The sequence below is a fragment of the Lagenorhynchus albirostris genome, chromosome 7 (assembly GCF_949774975.1).
Source record: "Lagenorhynchus albirostris chromosome 7, mLagAlb1.1, whole genome shotgun sequence".
NCBI classification, from domain to species: Eukaryota; Metazoa; Chordata; class Mammalia; order Artiodactyla; family Delphinidae; genus Lagenorhynchus; species Lagenorhynchus albirostris.
In genome coordinates, this window is record NC_083101.1 from 10,048,414 (window position 1) to 10,074,838 (window position 26,425).

The 26,425-nt window shown below is 38.7% G+C and overlaps 1 protein-coding gene across 3 annotated transcripts in view; it reads left to right on the plus strand.

Annotated features, from left to right (window-relative positions):
• MAPKAP1 (MAPK associated protein 1) overlaps positions 1 to 26,425 on the plus strand; it is a 231,265-nt gene that overhangs the window by 11,018 nt on the left and 193,822 nt on the right. For all 3 annotated transcript variants that reach the window (XM_060154358.1, XM_060154359.1, XM_060154360.1), the window contains exons 2-4: positions 8,162 to 8,231; positions 15,678 to 16,005; positions 18,473 to 18,562. In XM_060154358.1, coding sequence (XP_060010341.1) covers positions 15,747 to 16,005; positions 18,473 to 18,562 — 349 coding nt within the window. In that variant the 5' untranslated portion in view covers positions 8,162 to 8,231; positions 15,678 to 15,746. The remainder of the gene's footprint in view (positions 1 to 8,161; positions 8,232 to 15,677; positions 16,006 to 18,472; positions 18,563 to 26,425) is intronic.

Below are 26,425 nucleotides of genomic sequence, written 5' to 3' on the forward strand. Positions count from 1 at the left end.
TTTCTTCAGGCTTTCTATTGCTCTGGTCTGGGCTGGAAGCAACCCTAGGCATTCCATGAGCCCTTTCGTCTTGATGAATGGGAAATTCTCCAATTTTATCTCTTCAACTACATTCACTCTACAAGCATATGTGTACCAGGCCTTATATTGGATGTTAGTGACAGGAAGCCAAATAAGGCTTCTAGTCCTTTCTTCTCAAGGACTCCACAATCCAGTAGTTGGAACTTCTTACTAGGACATGCAGGGAGAGGGAAAAGCCAGTGAAGAAAGTACAGTTGACCTTTGAACAACATGGGTTTGAACTGCACCAGTCCACTTACGTGTGGATTTTTTTTCAATAAATACAGTACGACAGGATCTGTGATTGGTTGGATCTGTGGATGTGGAACCATGGATGCAGAGGAGGGAGGGCCAACTATGGGACTTGATCATCCACAGATTTTAGTGTCTGCGGTGGTCCTGGAAACAATCCCCCAGGTTTACTGAGGGACGACTGTAACTGCTTAGATATTTGTGAATTTCCACAGCACAGATCCTAACTTTAGAATCTAGGCAAAGGTTGAGTTGATTTTTGGAGATTTTTGGGGGTTTCTTTTCCTTGGCTCATCCTTTAACTACAGTCATCCTCCTGTATTTGCAGGGTATTGGTTCCAGGACCCAGAGGATACCAAAATTCACAGATGCTCAAGTCCCTCATGTAAAATGGCGTAGTACAGTCGGCCTTCCATATCCTGGGTTCTGCATCTGTGCATTCACCCAACCAACCAAATTCAATCTGCAGTTGGTTGAATCTGCGGATGCCGAACCTGCATATACTGAGAGAGGACTGTTTTACTGTTCCTTGGGTTTTGTCACTAGGTTACTGCTCGTTTCCTTGCATATTTTCCCTGGGTAAGCTCATTCACATCCATGGCTTCATCTGTCATTTATATGTTAATGTCTTCCAAATTTGCTCAGATCTTTCTCCTAGGCTTCAGGTTTGCCTGTCCTTCATGTGTCAGTTATATGTTGTTGTCCCAGATTTGCTCAGACCTTTCTCCTGGGCTGTTAGGTTTGTATCATGATGGATCTCTGTTTGGGTAATCCATAGACATATCAAGCTCATTGTGTCTGAAACATAGTTCCTCATTTCCCCTCTCCCTGTTAAGCTGTTCCTGCTTTTCAGTTCAGTTTCATTTGTTGGTGCTGTCATACAAGCCGTAAACTTTCGCCTTCTCCTTAACCCTCCACATCCACTCAGTCACCAAGTTCTACCAATTTTATCTCCTAAATATTTTTTAAAACTGTTTCTTAAGTTCATAGGCCTATCTTTCAATGCCTTACTTTGGATTTCATCATCTCTTCCCTGAGCTATAGTCACAGCTTCATAACTAATCTTGTGTCTTGTCCATCAGATTAATTTTCTGTGCAACTGCCAGAGCAGTCTCTCTGAAATGCTAACCTAAACAGCAGCTTTGAACTCCTGGTAGTTTTAGTTGCTAACTACATGTTCTGCTATATGTTATTTTAGTGCCTTTTCTCTTTGAAAAAAGCTGGATGAATGAATCATCTTTGAAGATTCATTTTAGACCAGGGAATAATTGCAATAACAATAATAGTAAACATTTGTATAGTGCTTACCATGGGCCTGGTGCTTTTATACACACATAGCATATATGATTTCTTTCAGTCCTCACAATAATCCTATGAGATAGGCACCAAAATTGTTCCCATTTATTTATAGATGAGGAGGCGGAGGCACAGAAATTGTTACTTTCACTAGGTCCCATGGTGAGTGAGTGGCTGAGTCCAGGTTTGAACCTAGGCAGTCTGATGCTCTTAGTTTCTCCTGTGTCCCTTTTCCCAACCTTCCTGATTCCCTCCACTTCCCCCACTCCAAAGGTTAGTTATCTTCTCCCTGCTACTGCAGTAACCTATGCATGGCCTGATGTTAATCTGCAGTTCATAGGACAGATCGGGAGCACATTTTATTTTAAACATTATTGAACAAGGAGCCAGCATTATAGACTATTTAATTGCCTGCTCCCTCTTGCCCCTATCTTAAGGTGACTAAGTTGGAAGTGATCACTTCCATTACCTTGATCTTAGTCACCTCTGTGTAGCCTTGTCTGAGTATCCAGTTTCCTTTAGATAGCTTTCCTTTGTGTTTCCATAGTACTTTGTTATATAGAATCCTCCAGCATTGCTCTCATCCTTTATTGTGGCCATTTTTGTACTTTTCTTCTTGCTTGACTGTAAGCCTTTTGGGGATAGGGACTATGACTTGTTACTTTATACTCCTAATTCCCAGCATGTAGTAGGTATTCACACTTGTTGAATTTCTTGAATGAACAGGTAAGTCCGACCCATATCTAGACTAGTGAGAGAAGAGGATTCAACATGTGATGAAATGGACTTAACCTGGAAATTCGAGGCAGCATATAATAGCTGTTCCGAGCAGGGGTTGTGGAGCCAGGCTGCCTAGGTTTTATCTTGGCTCTACCTCTCACTAGTTATGGGGCCTTGGGCAAGTCTGTGCCTCAGTTTACTGATTTGTAAAACATAAATAGTAATAGAGTCCACCTCTAACAGTTTTGTAAGTGATGTAAGTGTAAATAAATAAGCAGCCTTCTGGAATCAGAGAATTAATTATTCTACTTAAAGTGTATTTTGTGAAACACTCCCCCCCCAACTGTATAACATTACAGGCAGAATGAAGCCAGTCCTGCTGCTCTATCCTCATGTTTGATCCATCTGGTAATAGTTTTTTTTAAAAAGGTAATCTAGAAGATATAAAAAATACTTGGCAAAGTTAGTGCAGTTTTGTTAATAATAATAACAGTTACCACTTAGTGAGGTTATGAAAGTGCCATTCAAATGAAAGTAGAAAGCACCTTTCACAGTCACAGAAAAATAGTTTGGGGGTTATCTGTTTAGAATAAAATATCTGTTGAGATTATTTTATGCTGCCCTTCCTTCATTAGGAGTTGAATAAATGAGTTTGATAGTTGACAGCTTATTTTCCCTCCAAAAAATGTAGCTAGAGCAGGAAGAGTCAAGAATATTGCATCTTGGATTTGAATAGTGCTTTTTTACTTTTTGTAAGTATCCCTATGAGGTGGATAAGTAGCACATAGATTATGAATATTTCACTGCTGAGGGAACAGAGGCAGAGGCACCTAACTCACTTGAAATCATCCCATAGCTAGTCCCTAGGCAGGCTACAGGCAGTAACCTGGAATTCCAGATGTGTTTACTAACTTCAATGCTTGTAGTTCTAGGAACCAGTTTCCGTACATAATAGCATTTTTTAGACAATAGTGCTCACTCAAATCAGTCAGTGTGGTTTACCTTTGAGAGGGTTTGCTGCCAAAATCTTGATGCTATTAAAATCTTTGTCAAAAGAGGAATTCCTCATACCTCTGTTCTTAGAGTGTGAACCACGGCACCATGATATAAGTAAAACATGCAGTGGAATTCTTCTGGCCTTTGAGGGAAAACAGTATGAAGCAAAACACGCAAACCTTTTTACTTGAACCCTGGGTGAACACGTGATTACATCCTCCTCCTCCACCTCCTCCACCTCGCGTGTGATTGGAATAGAATTTGAGAGCTGAAAAGGCCCTTCTTATAGTTCATCCTCCCCATTTAACAGATGCAAAAAATGGACTGATGTGTAAAACAGGTTTAAAGAGTTGTAAAGAGGTAACTTGTCCAATGCCATGTAATTAGGTCCCTGGTAATTAGGGAATTGGAAGTCAGGTTTCCTGAGTGGTGCTTGCAATAAACTGTGTTGCTTCCCTCAATTGATGATGTGGTTAACCTGAGAGCCAGGTAAGTGGAAGCATAACTATTGAATCCTTCTACTTGGTTAAGCAAACTTCAAATATTGAGGAGACAGGAAAAGGAAAATAAATCTTAGACTGTAGCAGGAGAGCTATCTACTGCACCAGCACCATGGATAAGGGCCCTTTTTTGTTTTTGAAAATCATGGCGCCACCCTTCGGGAACAGGAAAGATTTGTTTTGTCTGTTTATTGCACACTGAGCCCTTGCTGGATGCCAGCCACTTTCTACTAGAAACTGGCAGTACAGTGATGATTAAGACAGTGTGCTTAAGGAGTTGAGAGTTTAGAAGAGAAAACCAACATACAGACAGTCATTATTATTTTTTTAAGTGTGATTAGTTTCTTTGTTTATTCATTCATTCATTTATTCATTCCTTAACAAAGCAGCCAGAGAGATACTTTTATTTTTTATTATTTAAAAAAATATTTATTTATTTATTTGGTTGCGCTGGGTCTTAGTTGCAGCAGGTGGGCCCCTTAGTTGCTGCTTGCGGGCTCCTTTAGTTGTGGCTTGAGGGCTCCTTACTTGCGGCATGCAAACTTAGTTATGGCATGCATGTGGGATCTAGTACCCCGCCCAGGGATTGAACCCAGGCCCCTTGCATTGGGAGCTCGGAGTCTTAACCACTGCGCTACTGGGGAAGTCCCCAGAGAGATCCTTTTTAAAATGTGAGTTAGATCATATTGCTGCTCACAGTCTTCCGGTGATTCTCCTTTCTCCTTGTAATTAAAGCAAAGTGCTTAGAACTGCCTGTAAGGCTCTACTCACTTTTCCCCACTCTTCAGACCTCATCCTCTACTACTTGCTTCTTTGCTGGGCTCCTTGATACTTAGTGCCAGGCATACTCCCCCTGCTTGGCAACACGCTTCCCTCAGAAATCCATATGGCTTGTTCTTTCATCTTCAAGGGTTAACTCTCAAATGTCACCTTCTCAGTGAAGCATCCCTTGACTATTTTATTTACAATTGCAGCTGTGGCTCCACCTACCTAGCATGCCTTAGCTCTCTTTTCTGTGCTACTTTTCTCCATAGCATTTCTAACTTATTGTATAATTTAATTCTCTATTTTGTTTGTCTCCTTCATTAGAATGTGAACTCCATGAGGGCAGGACTTTCTGTCTGCTTTGTTTTCTGCTGTACTCTGCATCTAGAATAGTGCCTGGCACACAGGAGGCATTCAACAAGTATTTGTTGAATGAATAAATTCAACAAACACTTAGCACCTATTACTAACAGGCAATGTGCTGGATTAATTATTTGGTAGAAGTAGTGATGAAGTGCAGTACAGTGGGACCACATGGGAGCAGCTAACCTGGTCTGTGGGATTCATCAGGGAGGTTTCCCGAGAGAATTGACCATTGAGCTGGATTTAGAAGAATGAGTAGGAGGAGGCCAGGTGACAGTCTTCAGATCAAGTTATAAGTTTGGAGGAATGTAACTGGTCTTTATTGTAGCAATTTGAGCTGTGGTTCTCCATAGGGTAGGATAAAATTTCAGAAAACAGATGCTAGGAGTTGAACTTTGTTTAGCACCTTCGAAGATTTGAGCATAGATTTTAGTAGCAAAGTTGTATATGTATGTATTAATCTTGGTATTAATGAAACCATTCGGGGGTTGGAAATTGCCACAGATTTAGTGGCTTCAAACAACACATCACTGCAAGGTTTCTCAACCTCCGCATTATTGCTATTGACATTTTGGGGGGTATAAGTCTTCGTTGTGGGTGCTGTCCTGTGCATTGTATGATGTTTAGCAGCATCCTTGGCATTAAAAAATTTGAAATTGGCAATTCCTTAAACACGATATTCATACAACTAACTGTATTAAAGGTAGAAATAAAATGCTTTTAAAACAGTTTGCGGGGGCTTCCTTGATGGCGCAGTCGTTGAGAGTCTGCCTGCCGATGCAGGGGACATGGGTTCGTGCCCCAGTTCGTCAAGATCCCACATGCCACAGAGCGGCTAGGCCCGTGAGCCGTGGCCACTGAGCCTGCGCGTCCGGAGCTTGTGCTCCGCAACGGGAGAGGCCACAACAGTGAGAGGCCCGCGTACCGCAAAAAAAACAAAACAAAACAAAGAAAAACAGTTTGCGGGGCTTCCCTGGTGGCACAGTGATTAAGAATCCACCCGCCAAGGCAGGGGACATGGGTTCAAGCCCTGGTCCGGGAAGATCCCACATGTCACGGAGCAACTAAGCCCAAGCGCCACAACTACTGAAGCCCGTGCGCCTAGAGCCCATGCTCCACAACAAGAGAAGTGAGAAGCCCGCGCAGCGCAATGAAGAGTAGCCCCTGCTCACCGCAACTAGAGAAAGCCCGCGCACAGCAACAAAGACCCAACACAGCCAAAAATAAATAAATAAATTTATATATTTTAAAAAAAAACAGTTTGGACCCTGGGAATTGGAGAAGGGTTCACAGAGGAAGAAATATTTGAGTTGGACTTAGAAGAAGAAGGTTTGTATTGGAGGATAAAGGTACATCTCACACAAAGGAAGTCTCATTACCAAAGGCTAGATTGTGTTCAGAATACTCCTGGGAGTTGCCTTCTGGGGAGAAGGGGCAGATGAATGAAACTGGGTTGTAAAGAGTCCTAAATGTATGTGAAGGTGAAGGGGCTTAGGCTGTTTTCCTGCACTATTTTCATTTCTGTTGTTGCCTAACAAATTACCACAAACTTAGTGGCTTAAAACAACACAAATTTATTATCTCTCAGTGGGTCAGGAGTCATGGCTTCAGCTAGGTTTTCTTTTTTTTTTCTTTTCCTTTTCTTTTTTTTTCTCTTTCTTTTCTTTTTTTTCTCTTTCTTTCTTTTTTCTTTGGCTGTGCCACGCAGCTTGTGGGATTTTAGTTCCCTGACAAGGGATTGAAGCCAGGCCCCCAGCAGTGGAAGCGTGGAGTCCTAACCTCTGGACAGCCAGTGAATTCCCTCAGCTGGGTTTTCTGCTAAGGGTCTGAAAGGGATGAAATTAAGGTGTCAGTGGACTCCAGCCTAAGGTCCCCATTTCCTTGTTACCTGTTGGCTGCGACCACTCTCATCTCCTAGAGGCTGCTCTCAGATTCTTGCCTTATAATTCCATAACATGGCTGTTTGCTTTTTCAATACCGGCAGGAAAATCTCTGGCTTAAAATCTCTCCCCCGGGTTGCTTAGGATGAAGTCTTATGTAACAAAGTCATCAAGGGAATGACTCTTCCATCACTTTTGCTATGCTCTTGGCTAGAAGCAAGTCAGGTTCTACCCACACTCGAGGGAATAACACAGAGGCATGGATATCAAGAGAAGAATTTCTGGAGCCATATTAAAATGTTGACTGCCATATGTACTTTTAGCTCCATGAAGGCAGTAGCCAGGTCTTTTCAAATTTTTTTGCTCAGCATTGTGTCTCTGGTGCCTGGCACATAGTAAGTGCTTTATAAATATTTGTCGAATGAAATCAATGAATGGTAGCGGTTGAGTGTTACTTATGGTTTCAGCTCTTACACTGGTAATTTCACATGGAGAAGCAGTCTAGTTTCTTTGGCATTATTCATTTCTTTAGGTAAAACTATAAACATTTTTACCTGGAATCTTAAAGTAAAACCTAAAATTATTTGTTTATCATAACAAGTGTCAATCAAATCTGTTATCTCAGAGAGACAAACACCCATTGGAAAAATAATTTAGGGCTACATTGCACCAAACTGGCAGATTTCTTGTAACAGCCAGAAATGATGGCAGCTTTGGAGTTGTGGAGGTGGTGGGTAGTTAGCTTGTCTGAAGTTTCACAGCTATTGCTAATAACAATAATTTCAAATAATAAACAAGTATTTCAAAACGCTGGAAATACTGATTGTTTTGTAATAACTGCTTTATAATATTGACTTTAGTCTAAGTTGTGCTTAGAACTTTATATATAGTTTGGTGTTATTATTAATTATGGTTTTTCTCCATACTTGTCATAGGAAACATTTTGAGCAATATTTAGATCTTGAGTTATCCGTTGATAAAGGACCGTTTTACCTTCAGAAAATCAGGTATTTCTGACACCAAAGTCTGTGTTTTTCCAGTAGACCTTGCTGTTCAAAATGGGGTTGTGAGAATCTCAGTATGTGCCAGTTGGTCCTGGAAGCCACAAAGTAAGCAAGGCACATCTTCCTGGACTATCAGTTTTAGTGACTATATTCAAAGGTAAAATTTTTTTTTCTATTAAAACAAATACAGGTTCAGCATGTTATAGGATAGAATGCAAAATATGAATGAATTCTAAAAATAAATTTCTTACAGCATGTTGCTTTACGTGGCTCCCCCTAGGTTCTCTCTTACCTTGATTTATGGTTACTCTCCTCTGCCCTTCAGGTGTGTCCGTGGACAAGTTTGAGAGGCACTGTACTGTACCAGTCTCCCTTTAACTGGATCTTGGCAGATGGTAAGATTCAGAGACATTTCAGGTGGAGGTTAGTGGTACAAGGAAAGAAAAATCAAGGGCCAGGGTCCCTTTCCCTCTGTCCACAGGAGATATTTGATAGGAGAGGAGACCTGGTCTGCTGGTAGATTGGTGAGGGTCTGGCTGGTCCCAGATGGCCTCAGTCACTCACGGTGGGGGGTGGCATCACAGTAGCTGGAATGATCGATGGCTGAGCCTCTCTGCATTAGGTCTTTTATCCCAAGCTTCTTCCCATGATTCAAATATGGTCCAAAGAAGGCTGTAGCAGAAGCTGCAAAGTCTCTTGAGACCGAGATTCAGCAGTCCCACATTACTTCAACAACGTTCTGTTGGTCACAGCAAATTACAAGTGAGCCCAGTGATGGGAGGAGCTGGAAATACTCAAAAATCTACCAAGTGACCTTGGGCAAGTTACTTAACGCCTTTAAGCCTTAATTTTTTTAATAATCTATAAAATGGGGGTAATAGTAATACCTACTTTCTGGGGTGGTAGTAAGGATGAAATATGTTGTTACATGAAAAGTACAGCTGATAGTAAGAAGCTCAGTAATTGTCATCTGTTACTGTTCTCCTTGTGTTTTTGCCTAATGAAAGCCTGCCCATCCTTAAATGCCACCTTCTTCCTTCCTAAAGCCTTCTGTAACTTTTTTGTCTCTTGGAAAATACATTGTCTTAGTGTCTTATTTGATGGGTAGTATATTGCCTTATATTACTGTTATGTATGTACACGACATAGCTCATCTGCTGAAGCCTGTAAGCCTCTGGAGGATGCAGGCCAGTGTTCATGTACCTTTTTGTAGGAGTCCCCGTGCCTAGTTCTCAATGATATTTAGTGAATGAATTCCATATTATTCGAAAGAAGATACAAGCATTTGTTTTCTGTTGTTGTAATTTGGTCTAGTAAGTACTTTTAGTCAAAGTAAAGAAATAAAAATGTGAAGGGAAAAATTTAAGTTCTCCAAATATAAGGTCTCACTATTTACTGTTTAATTAAATTAGGCATATTCACATGGAGAAGATTTTAATTCCCTGAGGGGAAAAAATGGCTCAATTTTACTCTTCTAAAAAATAAATGAATATTTAATTTAGAGTTAAATTGGAGAGAGTTAGAAAAAGAGATTTAAAATCAATAAAGTGCATTTTATTTTAATGGTCATTTCACTTATTTTCTAACTCTAGGGGTTATGAATTCTAAACTTTAATTAGATCAAAGAACTTTGAAATCTTAGTAAAAAACAGGGTCTGTTGGTTTTTATAAATGTACATAATAAAAAGGCTTTGTTTTTCTAACTTGTGATCATTTCTTGTTGTGCAAAATAAATGTGAGTGCTTCTATAACATTCTTAAGGAATCTTGTGTAGGAATCAGGTTCAACTTGCCTAATGCTAATAGCATGAAGTCGGGGTACAGTGTGGAAAGGTAAAAAAAAAAAAAAAAACTTGCATCTGCTGTTACATGTTGTTAACTCCCTCAGCAGACTTTAAATCATTTCAAGTACAATGATAGTGTGGGAGGTAAATTAACTAACCATTAACAATCTTATAAATACACAATTAACATGCCAACATTTATATGACACATTGATGGGGCAGCAGTAATTTTTGATTGGGAGTTTGCAGACCTTTGAGAAGCCCCAGGCTGTTGCTTATTCAGACAGGTTTTCACAGATTGCAGGTGAGGGCAGCTTGAAGTCTGTCTGGCAGAGGGAAGTGAGTGTGTAGTGTTTTGAAAGTCCAGGAAAAACCACTGGCTGGACTTGAGCATTTGAAGTCACGTTACTATCTCAGGTCCTTAGGGAGTGAAGAAGTATAAGGAGGGCGCATTTGCTTCTGGTGGGGTTATTTAAAGAGACAATATTTTAGGTATGGACTTTGTAGCTGAAGTTGCATGAATTTCTAGGGATTTTCAGAAAGATACTTAGACCTAACTGGTCTAAGTAAACCCTTCTCTGTGGTTTCAGGTCAACAAGTAGATGATCTCTGGAGTTCATTTCATGTGTAAAATTTTATGATTTTTAGTTTTGAACAATTATTAAGTGTGCTGCTTCTTTCTTGCTGTTGTACAAATAACTGTTGCATTAGTGGAGGGAAGGCTAAGGGTCTAGTCTACTGCATAACACATTTACTGTCTTACATCTTTCACAAGGACCCACAAATTTCTCTCAGGCCCTGGAACTCAACAACAGGATTTAAAAAAATCATGTTTATTATAGCTGTTGTAGTTTTTGTTCCTCTTCGTTTTGAGAGGCTATAGAGTGGTTAAGATCCCAAGCTCTTGGGTTTATTGGTTCTATTTACTTGGTTCTATTTACTTATTAGCGCTCTGGGTTTGGGCAGGTTTCTTACTTTGCCTCAGTTTTTTCATCTGTAAAATGGGGGTAAAAATAGTTACCATCTTATGGGGTTATTTTGAGAATTATATGAATTAATCCATGTAAAAAGGGAACAACAAGTCTAGCTTTTATAATAAGTTAAGGTTAGTTATTATCATTGCTTTTTGCTTCTGGGATTCTCCATTCTACCTGCAGAAAATGTACATGGCATGCACTGGCTTATGGATTCATATTAAGTTACTTCCCCTTTGCCCATCTACTTTTTTACTGTCTTGTACCTTATGCTTTTGTTTTTGTTTTTTTTTATAATACATTGCAAATAAAGTTTGGAGGGTGTATGTGTATAAAGTTATTATTAAGAATATACTTATATTAAGACTTGATACCCATTTAAGCCTACTAAAAATTTACTCCCCTGTTAGGACGTGCTTCAAGTTACCACAGGTAGGTTACATGATCATTAGTGAACACAAATCAAATGGTTATGTGAAGTGGTAATAGCATCCAAGTTGCACCTGGAACCACACTTAGCATACAGTAGGAACTTAATAAATATTTGTTGAATGAATGAATGAATGAAGTATGAAAGGAGACCATCCGGTACATTAAAAATGGCAATGTCATTTTGGGACATCTCTTACTATCCTCCCACTCACTCTCTGTGGTTGTCCCTTTTGCTTCCTTTTTTTTTTTTCTGGCTGTGTTGGGTCTTTGTTGCTGCCCTGCGCGCGAGCTTTCTCTGGTTGCAGCGAGCGGGGGCTTCTCATTGCGGTGGCTTCTTTTGTTGTGGAGCATAGGCTCTAGGCGTGCGGGCTTCAGTAGTTGTGGCGCATGGGCTTAGTTGCTCTGTGGCATGTGGGATCTTCCCGCACCAGGGCTCGAACCTGTGTCCCCTGCATTGGCAGGCAGATTCTCAGCCACTGGACTACCAGGGAAATCCCTGCTTCCATTTTTAGTAAAACAAATCTTTATGCTTTGAGGAACCTGGAGTTAGAAAGTGGGAAAATCTGAAAAGTAGGACATCTACTAACAATCTAATTATTCTTTATCTGATAGCTTAATGGTATATATTAAAAAGCACTGACTATCTCGGAGGGTCAAGAATTGGTGACGTTCAGGAAAGGCATTCAAGGCCATTTGTAAAAGTGAAGAGCAGCATCTCTAAACCGTGTCTGTGAAACTCAGTTATACATTGATATGTTTTAGTGTTTCTAGAGGAAAAAATGTTTAGGGATCAAATAAGCTTGGAGTTTGGAATATATTATGTTACTAGATTACCCCCTCTTGGAGATTCACAATATATAATACATTAGTAGTTTAAAAACTTTGAGAAGTGCTGTAATTAAACAGCAAGAAAAAAGCCTATTTAAATTTGTTTAATCTGGCATTTAACAGACATTAAAAAATTGTGGTAAAGTATGTACAACATAAAATTTACCATTTTAACCATTTTTTTTTTTTTTTTTTTTTTTTGCGGTACGTGGGCCTCTCACTGTCGTGGCCTCTCCCGTTGCGGAGCACAGGCTCCGGGCGCGCAGGCTCAGCGGCCATGGCTCACGGGCTTAGCCGCTCCGCGGCATGTGGGATCTTCCCGGACCGGGGCATGAACCCGCGTCCCCTGCATCGGCAGGCAGACTCTCAACCACTGCGCCACCAGGGAAGTCCCCTAACCATTTTTAAGTATACAATTCAGTGGCATTAAGCACATTCACATTGATGTGCCATTAATACCATTCATCTCTAGAACTTTTCCATCTTCCCAAACTGACACATACCTATTAAACACTTACTTCCCAATTCTCCCCTCCCCCAGCCCCTGGCAAAGACTATTCTACTTTCTGTCTCTATGAATTTGACTACTCTAGGTACCTCATATAAGTGGAGTCATGAAGCATTTGTCCTTTTCTGACTAGCTTATTTCATTTAGCGTAATGTCCTTACGGTTCATCCATGTTGTAGCATGTCTTAGAATTTTCTTACTTTTTAAGGCTCAATAACTTTCCATTGTTATGTGTTTACCACATTTTGTTTATCCATTCTTTACCAAGTATTTTTAATTACTGTGTAGTATTCCGTTGTATGTATGTGTCCTGGCATATGCAATGTTGATGGATATTTAGGTTACTTTCAGATCTTCAGTATTACAATCCTGAGATAAATATTTTTGCAGTTATTTCCTTCGAGCAGATCCTAGAAGTGGGGTTGTCCAAAGGGTATTCATGTTTTACACTTTGATATATACTACCAAATTACCCTCTGAAAAGTCCCAATTTTCATTCCCTCTTATAGTGCACAAGAGTGCCCATTTCTCTGAACCCCTGCCAGCATTTGGTTTTAAAGATCTTTGACCTTTGCACAACTGATCAGAGAAAATAACTTGCTTTTTTGTCTGTGTTTGGAATATCTTTGTTTTAGAAATCATATCTACCTTCAAATGATAATTTGCTGCTGTCCAAGTGATTTAAAATGTATTCTTTTGGTTGTGAAAAGTAGTTTTGGCATAAGTTGATAGTGACAATTTTGAAGGGTGACAATTTTGAAGGGCACATTGTAGAGAAGCTCTTGTGCCTTTATTAATTTTTTTAAAAAGCAATTCTTTCTTTATAATCACACTTACACACGACATGCTCATATATGACTTATCTCTGAAACAAAATTGTGTAGTCCTTGGAAGTCAGACAGCAACATTTATTGAATTCCAGCTGTGTGTAAGATTCTTTGTTGCCAGAAAGGATATGGTATTATGGCCCCTGTCCTTGTGGAACTTCCAGTCTGAATCCTCAAGTACATCATAGGAGGTGGAAAACATGTTTCCCAGGGCAGCCCTGTGGGAGCCCTGTCAGAACTGGAAGTGAATAAATATTTGTTGAGTGATCCCTACAGATTCCTCACTGTATGAAGTCATAGTGTACTAATAGAGAAAGTACCTGCTCATGTTAGGGCGTTTTGGGGGCTTCTGTTAGGATAGTTAGGGAGTTGGTATGTGCCTTCAGAAGTGTTTGCCCATAACTTTTCTTCATAAGAGGTGATGGAACAGGTTCATTTTCCTGAAAAAGATTCTGTTGAAGGTACCCCAGTGTAGTTTTGTCCTTTGACTTTTTGGTGCCAGAACACCCATTAAATATGTGGCTTCTCACTGAAAGCCCTTGTTTTTGCAGGGGAGAACTAATCAATATGAAGTTGAAAACACCTGCCCCTATGCTGGTGCCTAGTTGCCTCACTTTCATCGGGAAGATGCTTGTCGTGATTGCTACAAAGATGTTTGTAGATCTGTTGATCTGTGATTCCATGGTTCTGTTACAAAACAAATACTGTCATAACTAAATCTATGGTTGTATACGTCTTTGTGGTTATATAAGAACTTATTTTTACAAGTGAAACTTAAATGCTTCCCTTTATTTCTGTAATTTTTTTCTGATTAATACACTTAAAGTGGTGGGCTGACATTATTGTTTCTGCGACTAAATGTCTCAGATATTTGACACTTAGAAGAATCCCATGATATTAGGAAATATACTAAGTCTATATTAGGGTATAAACTTTTTGACTCAGGCATACCTTACTCACCTTTGCATTTCCTATTAGCTTCAGTGTAAAGTAAGTACTTAGTGAATATTTAAGGGAAAAAATGAAAATTAATGTAATTCACTTGATCAGAGATGCTCCTTAGTCAAACTTACTCTTAATCTCAGTATCTTTAAGATCCACCAGGTGAGGTTAATAGAAGGATATGTTGCCAGACAAAAAATTTAAAAACTTCAGTTAGCTATAATGATTTTTAAACTAGATTTCCCCCTATGTTCCATTTCTAGAAGAAACAAATGACAAGAAAATCTGGTGTTCTAGGTCTTTCTAAAAATAAATATCTTCTAGGACTGTTCCTAGGAACATATTCAGTCTACCGTTCACATTCCTTGCACTTCATAATGGTTTTAGAGGAGCAGGGAGGTGACCCAGATGACCTGCAGAGTCCTCTGTTACAAAGGAAGCATGCACTTATTTTACCTGCTGTGAACTTAACGATAGAAGGATAAATTGTTGATATATTTTAGGATTATTTTAAACAAGAATTGAAAACTGAAGTTGGTAATGATATTTTTACCATCAGCATCATCATTATTACTAATAACAGCTAATTTTAAATTATGTACCAGCTGTTCTTTTGAGCATTTTACCTACCTAATCTTCTATATATCCTTTCTTCCCTGCAATCCCCATTTCACAAATGAAGAAAGAAAACAGGCTCACTGAGGTTAAAGTTATTTTGACCAAGATCACATAGCTAGCAAGTGATAGGGCCAGGATTTGAACCCAGTTCTGCCTATAGGCCCTTAGGTTCCTAACTACTGTTCTGTAATATTTTCTTTGTTGAGTATTCCCATTTAACTGAGGAGGTACCATTTTGTTCCCAGAATAAACATTGTTACAGTTTTAACAGGATTCAGGAAGCAGTTCTTATAATTAGGTTTCTAAAATAAGAAATTAATCTGGTAGCCGACAAGTTTGATTAATAAGTTTTATTTTAAAAGCACAATACTATCTTAAATCAGAAGGAAGAAAAATGTATTTATTGAACAAAATTATTTTGGTGGTCCGTTTTTGTAAAATTCCTGGTAACTCAGGAAGCATTGTCTGTGCCCTTTTAGACATTTCACAACCATATGGCAGGAGGGGGAAATGTAAACTGAAATACAGTTTCATGCTTTAGCACATCGTTTGAGGAAAATACAGCGTGTTCCCCCATGACCTTATAAAGTAATGAGAAGACTGCATGGGAATGAAGGGAGAAAGAAAGGAAAATTTATTGTTTTAACAGTGGTTATATACTTTGAATGGCCTAAGGAGTTACTGTTACTTGTTTTGTAAAAGAGTAAGCCATCTTCTCTGATACCATGGAGATCTCATTGACTAGAGTGGTAGCCCCTAGAGCTTATAAGGATTTCCTTTCAGCTTGGACTTAATCCTTTTAAGCTCCTAGCTACAGGGACAAATGTTGATTTTCAAGGTAGCATTTTACCACATTGAATTTGTTTGAAAAATGATTCAGTCATTTTCTGCCTTATTCTTAAATGTTGCTGTGTACATCGTGTTTCTAGGTAGGTGAGCCCGTGAAACAATATGAAGAGAAGAAAATAGCCTTTTAAGGAAACTGGCCCACAGAAAGGATGGCCTTCTTGGACAATCCAACTATCATTCTAGCTCATATTCGACAGTCACATGTGACCAGTGATGACACAGGAATGTGTGAGATGGTTCTCATTGATCATGATGTTGACCTAGAGAAGATTCATCCTCCTTCAATGCCTGGAGACAGTGGGTCAGAAATTCAGGGAAGCAATGGTGAGACTCAGGGCTATGTATATGCCCAGTCAGTCGATATTACCTCAAGTTGGGACTTTGGTATTAGAAGACGCTCAAATACAGGTAAACATTGCCTTTTAGTCATGTCTTCTGAGCTTTAAATCAGTAAACAATCTTATAGAATAATGCATAATGTTGGCATGGGTTTAATGGGGAAAGTTACTGTGCATTAACAGGAATGTGCGTGTATTACACTAACAGTGAGTCTAAGCAATCTCTCCATCTCTGCGACTGTGAATGGAGAGAGTCTCTGGAGTGATGCTGTTAGAAGGAGGTAGACAGAAGAGGGATTAGGAAGCAGACAGAGGAAGAATAGGTGAAAAAGTTGGCTATGAGAGGAGCGTTCTGTTTCTAAAAAGTGACTGTGTAGAGAGGGAAGTGGACTGTTTTGTGTATCTTCACAGAGCAACATTATTCCCAGTAGACAGACTACCTGGAGGCAGATTTCAGGTTGACATGATAAAGAAACTTTAATACAGAGAGCTGACCAGCCAAGGGTGCTGCTGCCCGAGACAGTTCTTGCCCTGGAGGAATTGTAGCAGGGTATGGGGTTCGGAGGGAGGCTACTGAATATTTGTTAGGCCTGCTTTTAGTAGGAATTCCTACACTGGGTGTGAGATTAGAAAAGGTGCCCCTGTTTTTGATACATTACCTTTATTTCGTTGATCTCTACCCTTTGATAATTGTGGCTTGAAAATGCTCAGCTTTAGCATATATCTATTTAGTCGTTAGCTTTGAAACACTTATCATTCCCCTTTTCCAGCTTAAGTTTTTTGGGAGCATTTCAAGGGCAATGTGATAAACCAAGTCCTTTACTTAGATAAATTATTTAGACTTTATAATCTAGTTCAAATATGACAGGGTATTCTACAAAATAATTTATTTTTTTTAGATAATCAAAAAAAATAATCTCCTAATCAGTAGCAATAACCTGCTAACTCCCAGGAAAAGTAACGGCAGGATATATAGTAGAACATTGAAAATGTTTATATGTTTATTTTCACAGTCCAAATGTAAAATGTATGTAAAGGAGTACTGCAGGTAGAGCAGGATACAATTCACAGTGCAAAGCATGTTAAGGTTTTGGTTCAGAATTCAGCATTCTGTGACATCTACAAAGAATAATTTGCTCTTGTGATGAAAATAATTAATAGCATTTCCCAGTATCTAAAGGAACTTTTATCAAAATAGGATTTGAGTGAAGGTTTGAATATAATTTAGAACCATTGATTCTCGGTTCTCTAGTTGAAACTGACTTCCTTGCAAGTTATTGAGATGATATCTTTTATGACAGGTTGAATGGATTTCAGTAGGAGAATGCCGCTAAATTGAGAGCTTTATGATTATATTACTTTGCTGTACCCTTCACAATTATTAATTGCAACTGAATGTATTTTTCTTCCGTGGAATTTGGTTAGATATAGTGACATTGTCAGAATGCTTTTGCCAGCATAGTTTAATTTTCTGGCAAGATTAGTTTCAGTGTTTCCCTACCACAAGGCTAAGGCAGGAATGTAAGATTTCCTATCTTGGAAATGGTTGCAAGAAAACTTTATTTTATTTATTTATTTTATTAGCGTTGTGCCAGGATAGGAAGTTGAAGATTAGCAAGAGGAAACTAATTTGAAGAGGTGACATCAGTTGTGACTTTCTTTTCCATTGTAGTCTCCGTTTGCAGCAGTTGTTAATGTATGCTGGACAGTATTTCTTTAAAAGATCAGTTCACTGACTTTTGAAGGTTGATCAGCCAGTGGTAATATAATCACAAATGCACAATTTTAGATGATGCTTTTGTTATTGTTGTTGGAATTTCTTAAGCTAGTACTTGGATGCTAATAATTAATTAGGATTGTGAGGTATCCTAGCGACCAGGGAATTTACTTTTTAATCCTTTCAGCATATCTTAAAATTTTGTATAAGAAAAATTGTTCTTTTTAAGATTTGACTAATGTTACAAAGATACAAATCATTTATTTTACTACCTATAAACTGTTTCAGCCCACTGAAGAAAAGCTATGCTAATTTATATAGCTTTGACATTTTATAATTTTCATGATTTTTAGATAAAGGATTTTATATTTAAAACTTTAATAGTCTAGTCTGAGTTCATTTATCTTTAATTTTTGAAACGGGTAGAGTAATTCATAACAGTAATTTTATTCCTGTAATGTAATATTCACTTCAGTTCATTTGTGCATTAAAATTCCTTTAAGACCGTTATTAATGATTTATATAATGAAATGTCATATTAATCACAGAAGTTTTCACATTTTATTATTCTCTTCCATGTTAATACTATCTTTATGATCTCTATTAATGTTTTATATCCTCTAATTTCAATTATAAATCAAGAATATTTTCATGTTTTTGTTGGTATTTGCTTTTCAGGGGTGCCACCTTTAAAATTTTATGACTTTTTCCCTGCATATGCAATATAAAACATCTTTATTCATATAAAGGTAGTTAATTATGTCTTTGTTTATAGTAAACTTTCATTGACAAACTTATAGTTATAATATTTCTTTTCAAGCTCAAAGATTAGAACGACTCCGAAAAGAGAGACAAAACCAGATCAAATGCAAAAATATTCAGTGGAAAGAAAGAAATTCTAAGCAATCAGGTAAATTGAAATAATTTTAATTGTTAATTTGAGATTTATATATTTAGTTTATATTATTATATAAGAGCTTTTCATTTTAATTCATCCTTTTAAATCCTCTAGGCAGATACCTCTGTGTTTTAAGCTTTGAACTCTTTCACTTGGGTGCCTTGGCCTGCTGAAGCTGTGTGTTCTTTAGGTCTTGTCTTTTTGGGCACTCCTTCTCCTGGATCACAAGAATTGATGAGTGCAGGGCATATTTTGTAGAAACTGTTGTACCAGTACCTTGTTCTTAGAGCCAAGGTGTACCTATGATTTGGATGGGCCTCTGGATTGTAGGTCCCTCCTGGCAGTTCTAACCTAGACTTGCCCTTGCCTCATTAGCCCCAATAACAATCTTTTTTGCATATATGCTAATTCTTTTCCTTTAGCTTACAGACCATTATGTTGCTGGTATTAGCATTTGCAGTATGTGTTCATGTGGTATGTATTGATACATTAAAAAGCTGGCTGTCTTATATATTTTCAAAGCTTCAATCTCAGCAGGGAGAGAAGACTTTTTAAGAAAGTACAAAATAGAATGCTATTAAAATATTTTCTAATGTTTTATCATGTTTCCTAGACTTTTTTTTTTTCTTCCTTTGAAATAAATGTCTGCAGTTGTCTTTTATATCTTCTTAGCACCTCCCACTACCACCCTGGCATATAATACATGTCCAATCAATTTTCGTTGACTGACTCCTTTGCTACATAATATTTATGAAACCAGTAATATTAATGATTATCACTTTAACAGCAGCACCTACCTAGTGCTGTGGTAAGTACCTTATGTGCATTACCTCCAATGCAATGGTCTTATAAGGTGTAGGTATCATTGCTGTCGTTAACAGACGAAACAGAGGGTCACAGAGGCTTAACTTGCTAAAGTTACAAGGCTAGGAAGTGGTGGTGCAGTAGAGCCATGTTTTGTATCTAGCACTGTCTGCACGTAAAGGCCAATCTCTTTCTGCTAAACCATGTCATATAAAGTGGTTATTGCTTTCTCCTACTGTAATTGTAAACCCAGGAGTGTTCAATGGGTATGATTTTCTTAATGATTGCTTCTAAATAACGACTGTTTAGAATGAGAAATCCACTTCTTTCTCTTTTTTGTATCTCACTTCCGTGACTTCCTATAGTTCTTCTTGAATGTCTTTTTAGTTTTGCTCTTGGTACTTTAAAAATCTCTCCAGGCTGGCCTTTTCTGTTGATCTAGTTAATACTTCTCTCCGTTATATTTAGCATAAACTGGAAAACCCTTATATCATTTATTTTGTCTACTTTCTTCAATATTTTTGTATGTCTTAATGTTTTTCCTATTTATCTCTCCTTAATGAAGTCAGAGCCAGTTTAATAAGCCCATCGCTCCAGCTACCCTTTGTTTTGCCTTCTTCACTTCCATATCTTAAAATGATCATAAATAAATAAATTAATAGAGTAGAGCATCTCAAATGTATCTTCATTAACCTCTTTCACAATGTGAGAAGTAATTTCTTCAACCTACATTTTGATGCATCTAATAAGTTTTGGTACTCCCCCGCCCACTCCTTAAAGTCTAATCCACTTTAACTTTTGTTCAGTGTTTCACAGAATGTGCTGGAGAAACAAATAGTCCCCTGTTGGCTTTCATTTTAACCACACTGTCCATTATGTATATCTGCTTCTCTCTCCCTCAGTTTCCTTCCCTTTATTTCTGTCTTAGAGATTTCAGTAATTGACACTGTGATCTTATTTCTGGAAGAGCTCCTTAATGTGCCTGCCCATGCTTTGAGATGTTGACCTTGATTCTGGCCAGACCAGTAGCCTGCCTGGTGGTTACTCTTGATGGTTAGGGTGAACCTCGTCAATGCACAGAAGAATGCCTTTGAATTTTCTGTTAAGCTGGGTTCTATCATTACCACAGACTGGCACTCTGGTTATCCTGAAATGTGTTAGAAAAGTGGAGTTCGCAGTCCATTAAACATCTACCTGGCAAATGGATCAGCCATTCTATTTTCACACATCTCTCAAATACATACTCTCTTTTGGCAAGAAATGCCACCACCAAATCATTTTGATATTAATTGGGAATTTTGGCTAGGTAATCATTCATTCATTTCCTCATTCTTTTTCTGCTAATTACATTTTGTGAAAAATCCTTTCATCTGTTTTTTATCTTTGTTTTATTTCATTTCCCACCAGAAGAATCATCATTATGAATATGATGACCTCCCATGGAATGTTCTTTTTCCACACTTATTCTATCTGCTACATCCAGTTTATTCTTTAAGACACTGCCTAAATGCTTCCTTTTCATAGAGGAGTTAGAAAGGATCTTAGAAACCATCTGGTCCATACCTCGAAGTTCTTCATGAACCTACTGACCCATATGCCACGAGACCACATGGTAAATGTAATACCTTATAGTAAGATTCTTTTAGTATTTCTGTAACTAAAACTGCATGGATAAATGTGAAGACGATGTCATTGGAAGACAGCTTTGTCAGGAATAATCTCAAATCAAAGACTAGTATTTTTAATTTTATTGTTTTAAAATGGTGTTGGTATATTATTTACAAAATTGGTTATTATTCTTATTTATTGAGTCATTTAACAAGTATTTCTTTTACAGCTTCTGTGTGCGTAGTAATTCTGTGCTAGGTGCTTTGGGGAATACATGATTCCTGTCCTTAAGAAATTTGAAGTCTAATTGGAATTTAAGGCTATTTACATGTGAAGTTAAATAATAACTTAAAACAGTAATGTAGTTTTTATCAGTTACTTATGAATATTCCTGAAGTTTTCTTACTATAACTTCTATTATTGGTTTCTTAAGACAACAGTTCCCAGATACAATGGCTGTATAAAAGTCAGAAATGCATCCAAAAGTACACATTATAATGACATTCTATATACATTTCTAGGCCCTGTCTGTGTAATTCCTGGTTCAGTAGGTAGAGGTTGGGGTCCACAGATATATATTTTTCAGAAGCTCACTGGGTGATTCTGATGGGTAACCAGCTCTGAGCACCACTGGATTATAATATGCCAGCCACTAACTTTACTTCATCTTCATGCAAGCAGAGCAAATTAGCTGTTAATATTTCTGTATTATTGGTGAGAAAACTGGAGGACAGAGGCGCTAACTAACTTTCCCAAGTTACTTACTTACAAGTAGTTACAAAGTCAGAATTCTCCTGGCCAGTCTGATCCCAAACACTGTAGTCTCTCCACTGTGCTCCATTCTCTCCCATACCATAGGCAGAAAGGAGCTGCTCCTGGAGCTTTGAATATTGAGGAGTCTTTGGGGTTCCCTTGTACCTTTCTTTCTCTGTGTGTCAGCTACAGCCAATGTTCGGGAAAGGTACCAAAGCTTCTATATTAAAAACTTTCAGTTGAAAATAATGAAAAGCAAGTGAAGTCAAAGTTGAAGAGCAGCTTGAAGTTGAGCAACTCAAGAAATATAGCTGTGTCTTATGAATGGCTTAGAACCAGGAAGAAGGGCTCTGTGTCCTTTTCCAATCTTATCTCTGCTTTTTTGTGACCATCTGCTCTCTCCTTCCTCCTCCCATTCTGCTCCCTATCCCCACAACTACTTTTTCTGCTTTTCTGATCCAGAGTTATTCATTCAACAAGTATTTATTTAGCTCCCACAGTATGCAAAGGCAGTTATGCACTATTATAGGTCTAGAAGGTAGAGCAGTGAACAAGACAAAGTCCCTCCCCTCGTGGAGGTTGTTGGGGAGAAAGGCATTTAAACGAACATAGGAGGTCAGGTGTCAGAATGGGAGAAGTGGCATAGAAAACAATATCCCCCAACTAAGGTCGGTAAGGAATGCTAGGCATGGGATTGTGCTGTTTTATATAGGGTGATCAGGGAAGGTCTCATTAGGAAGGTGGTGGATGAGCAGAGATCTGAAGGAAGTGAAGGAGTGAGCCAGGCAGATACTGGGAGATGAGTGTTCTAAGATGAGGGAACAGCAAGTGCAAAGTTTCTGTGGCAGAAGTGTGACTGATGTACTCAATGAATAGCAAGGAAGGATGCTTGTTGGTTAGAGTAGAGTAAGCAAGGGAAGGAGTGAGGTCAGAGAAGTAAGTAGTGGGAGACCTGATCATGTACAGTCCTATAAGGACCCTGGGTAAGGTGATTTGATCAGAGTACTGATATGATGTGTGACTTACTTTTTACTTTTTTTTTTCCTAGCTTGAATTTCATTTAAAACAACTATTATAAAATTTTTCAAACACAAAAACAAAGAAAAAAATTTTCAAACATATACAAAAGTAGAGAGAATGGTGTCATGAACCCCACGTGCCCATCACCCAGCTTCAGCAGTTAGCAATATATGTTTCGTCTTGTGTCATTTAGACATTCACCTCCCCTCCCCTCCCAGATTATTTTTAAGCAAATCCTAGCTATCATATAATTGCATACCTAAATACTTACGTGTTTGTTTATTTATTTATTATTTATTTTATTTTTGGCTGCATTGGGTCTTCGTTGCTGTGTGCAGGCTTTCTCTAGTTGCGGCGAGCGGGGGCTACTCTTCATTGTGGTGCGTGGGCTTCTCATTGAGGTGGCTTCTCTTGTTGTGGAGCACGGGCTCTAGGCACGTAGCTTTGGCACGCGGGCTCAGTAGTTGTGGCTCACGGGCTCTAGAGCACAGGCTCAGTAGTTGTGGCACACGGGCTTAGTTGCTCCGCGGCATGTGGGATCTTCCCGGACTAGGGCTCAAACCTGTGTCCCTTGCATTGGCAGGCGGATTCTTAACCACTGCGCCACCAGGGAAGCCGTGTGTGTTTTTTAACATGTAATAAAACTGCTCTACCACTATCCTCCAAAAATTAGCAGGAATTCTTTACTATTATCAAATATTTTCCTGATTGTCTCAATTTTTTTCCTGCCACCCCCCATTTTGTTTGTTCAGGTCTAGATCTAAGGTCCACACCTTACTTTTGGGCAATGTGTCTCATTTCCTTTTTAATCTATAGATTCTCTTCCATTTTTTATTCTTGTAATTTATTAGTTGAAGAAACTGGGTCATTTTGTCCCATAGTATTTCCTACATTCTGGCTTTTGCTAATCATATCCCCATGGTTAATATGTTCCTCTGTCCTCTTTATTTCCTATAAACTGGTGGTTAGATCTACAGAATTGCTCAGATTGAAGTTTGATTTTTGGTAAGAACACTGTGTACATGCTGATCTGTATTTCCTATTGCATCATTTTAGGAAACATGGAATGTCTTACTGTGTTTTTTGTAACAAGATTGATGGTGGAATCAGGCCTTATCCATCCATTATTAAATTACTCCCATCAGCTGTTCATCTGATAGTTTTAGTGGCCATTAATGAGTATTACCTAGATTCATTATTTCATTAAGAGGTGTGAAATAGTGATTTCTAATTTTATCAACTTGTTTTATATAAAGAACTTTCCCTAATCTATTATTTGGCTATCCTCAGGTATAGTCCCTACAAGAACAGCAGGATAAATGCTTGCTTCTTTACCTTTGTCAGTTGTTTTCAGAATGAAGAGTTTGTTCCCTAGCATCCCATGTAGATGACCAATGAGGGTTTTTTTCCCTTTGTATCATTATGCACTCATGGGTTTTTAAGCATAATTTATATTTTTCAATTCATTGCAGTTATTCTTTTTTTATGCTGAAATTGTCCCTTTGTATAGTGAGTCCCTTCACATTTGCTGCTAAGTTCTTTTGACACAATTCCAGTAATCTTTCATAGTTTCCTTGCTTTCTTGTGTAACAAGATGTTGCAGGTTCATCTTGCACATTTTCTTCCCCAAATCTGGAATCAGCTGTTTTTTCAGGGAGTCTTGATTCTTTTTAGTGGTAAATGGCATTAAGAGACCACAACTGAGCTCTAGGGGGGCTCACTGGATTGATTTTTGTTTTCCTTGTAGGCCTTTTCAGGGAGTAGAGCTCAGAAAAAAATAAATTTTTAAAGAGAATACATTGTGAGTTAATGCTGATAATTCCAATTCAGATTTAGGAATTTTTACTTTTGATTTTATGTTTATGTATGCTTTCTCATGCTGAAAATCTTGGTTCCAGAATAGAAATACCAATGTTATTATTAACATTATGATTAGTGAAAACAGTTTAAGATTTTTTTTTGTCTTTTTGATATGTTCTAATAGGGAATGTACAGTCAAATTGCTATATGATAAAGTTACTTAAAATAATTCCTCTCTTTGTAGTTAAACTGCCAACTAAATATTACACTTAAGTTCATTTTTAATTTTGCTTTTATTTTTAGAGGTTTATTATTAATTACACAAAACATTTACATGGTTGTAAAGTTAAATACATAAAACAGGGTAAACCAGAGAAATCTAGCCTCATTCCTTGTCTTCTACTCTTTTAGATAGTCATTTTAAAAAAGATTTTGGCTTTTCTGTCCACTTACAAATATATATAAGCATATTTACATTCATATTCCCCTCTTTTTAAATTAAAGATAGCATAATACACACTATTTTATGCAATCCATTTTTCATTTAGCAACACATCCTGAGAATTACTCTGGAGCAATACATAGAGATAGGTTTCATGATGTGGTTGTACCATAGTTTAGCCAACCAGTCCCTTGTTGAGGGATATTTGATCGTTTTCAGGCTTTTGCTGTTGCAAATGGGACTGCAGTGGAAAGCGTCATGCATATTAGTTTAGTTTTGTTTTTTTGCCAGTGTCTCTAGGATCAGAATCCTGAAAGTGGTATTGTTGGGCCAAGGGGTAAATATATGGTTTTCTTTGACATTGTTACATTCCCCTTTATTGAGATTTTGCTGTTTTTCATTCCCTCTAGTAATGTGTCGAGTGTCTATTTCCTGATAGAAGTAGAATGGTATCATAGTATAGTCTTTTGGTTTTTTTTTTTAATGTATGTATTTATTTATTTATGGCTGTGTTGGGTCTTCGATTGCTGTGCATGGGCTTTCTCTAGTTGCGGTGAGCCGGGGCTACTCTTTGTTGCGGTGTGCGAGCTTCTCATTGCGGTGGCTTCTCCTGTTGCAGAGCCCGGGCTCTAGGTGTGTGGGCTTCAGTAGTTTTGGCTCACGGTCTCAATAGTTGTGGATCACGGGCTCTAGAGCGCAGGCTCAGTAGTTGTGGCGCACAGGCTTAGTTGCTCTGCGGCATGTGGGATCTTCCCGGACCAGGGCTTGAACCTGTGTCCCCTGCATTGGCAGGCAGATTCCTTTTTTTTGCGGTACTCGGGCCTCTCACTGCTGCGGCCCCTCCCGCTGCGGAGCACAGGCTCCGGACGCGCAGGCTCAGCGGCCATGGCTCACGGGCCCAGCTGCTCCATGGCCTGTGGGATCCTCCCGGACCAGGGCACTACCCGTGCCCCCACATCGGCAGGCGGACTCTCAACCACTGCGCCACCAGGGAAGCCCGCCAGGCAGATTCTTAACCACTGCGCCACCAGGGAAGTCCCTCGTAGTATAGTTTTAAATTGCATATTTCTTATTATGAAATGTGGTTGAACATCTTTCCATTTGTTTAAGAGCTCTTTGAGGGACTTCGCTGGTGGTGCAGTGGTTGAGAGTCCGCCTGCCGATGCAGGGGACGCGGGTTCGTGCCCTGGTCCGGGAAGATCCCACGTGCCGCGGAGTGCCTAGGCCCGTGAGCCATGGCCGCTGAGCCTGTGCGTCCGGAGCCTGTGCTCCGCAACGGGAGAGGCCACAACAGCGAGAGGCCCGCATACCACACAAAAAAAGAGCTATTTGAATTTCTTTTTCTGTGGATATTATATATTTCTTGTCCATTTTTCTATTGGGTTGTTGGTCAGTGTCTTCTCTACTTTGAGAATCTTTATATATTAGGAAGTTTTTATTTTTATTAT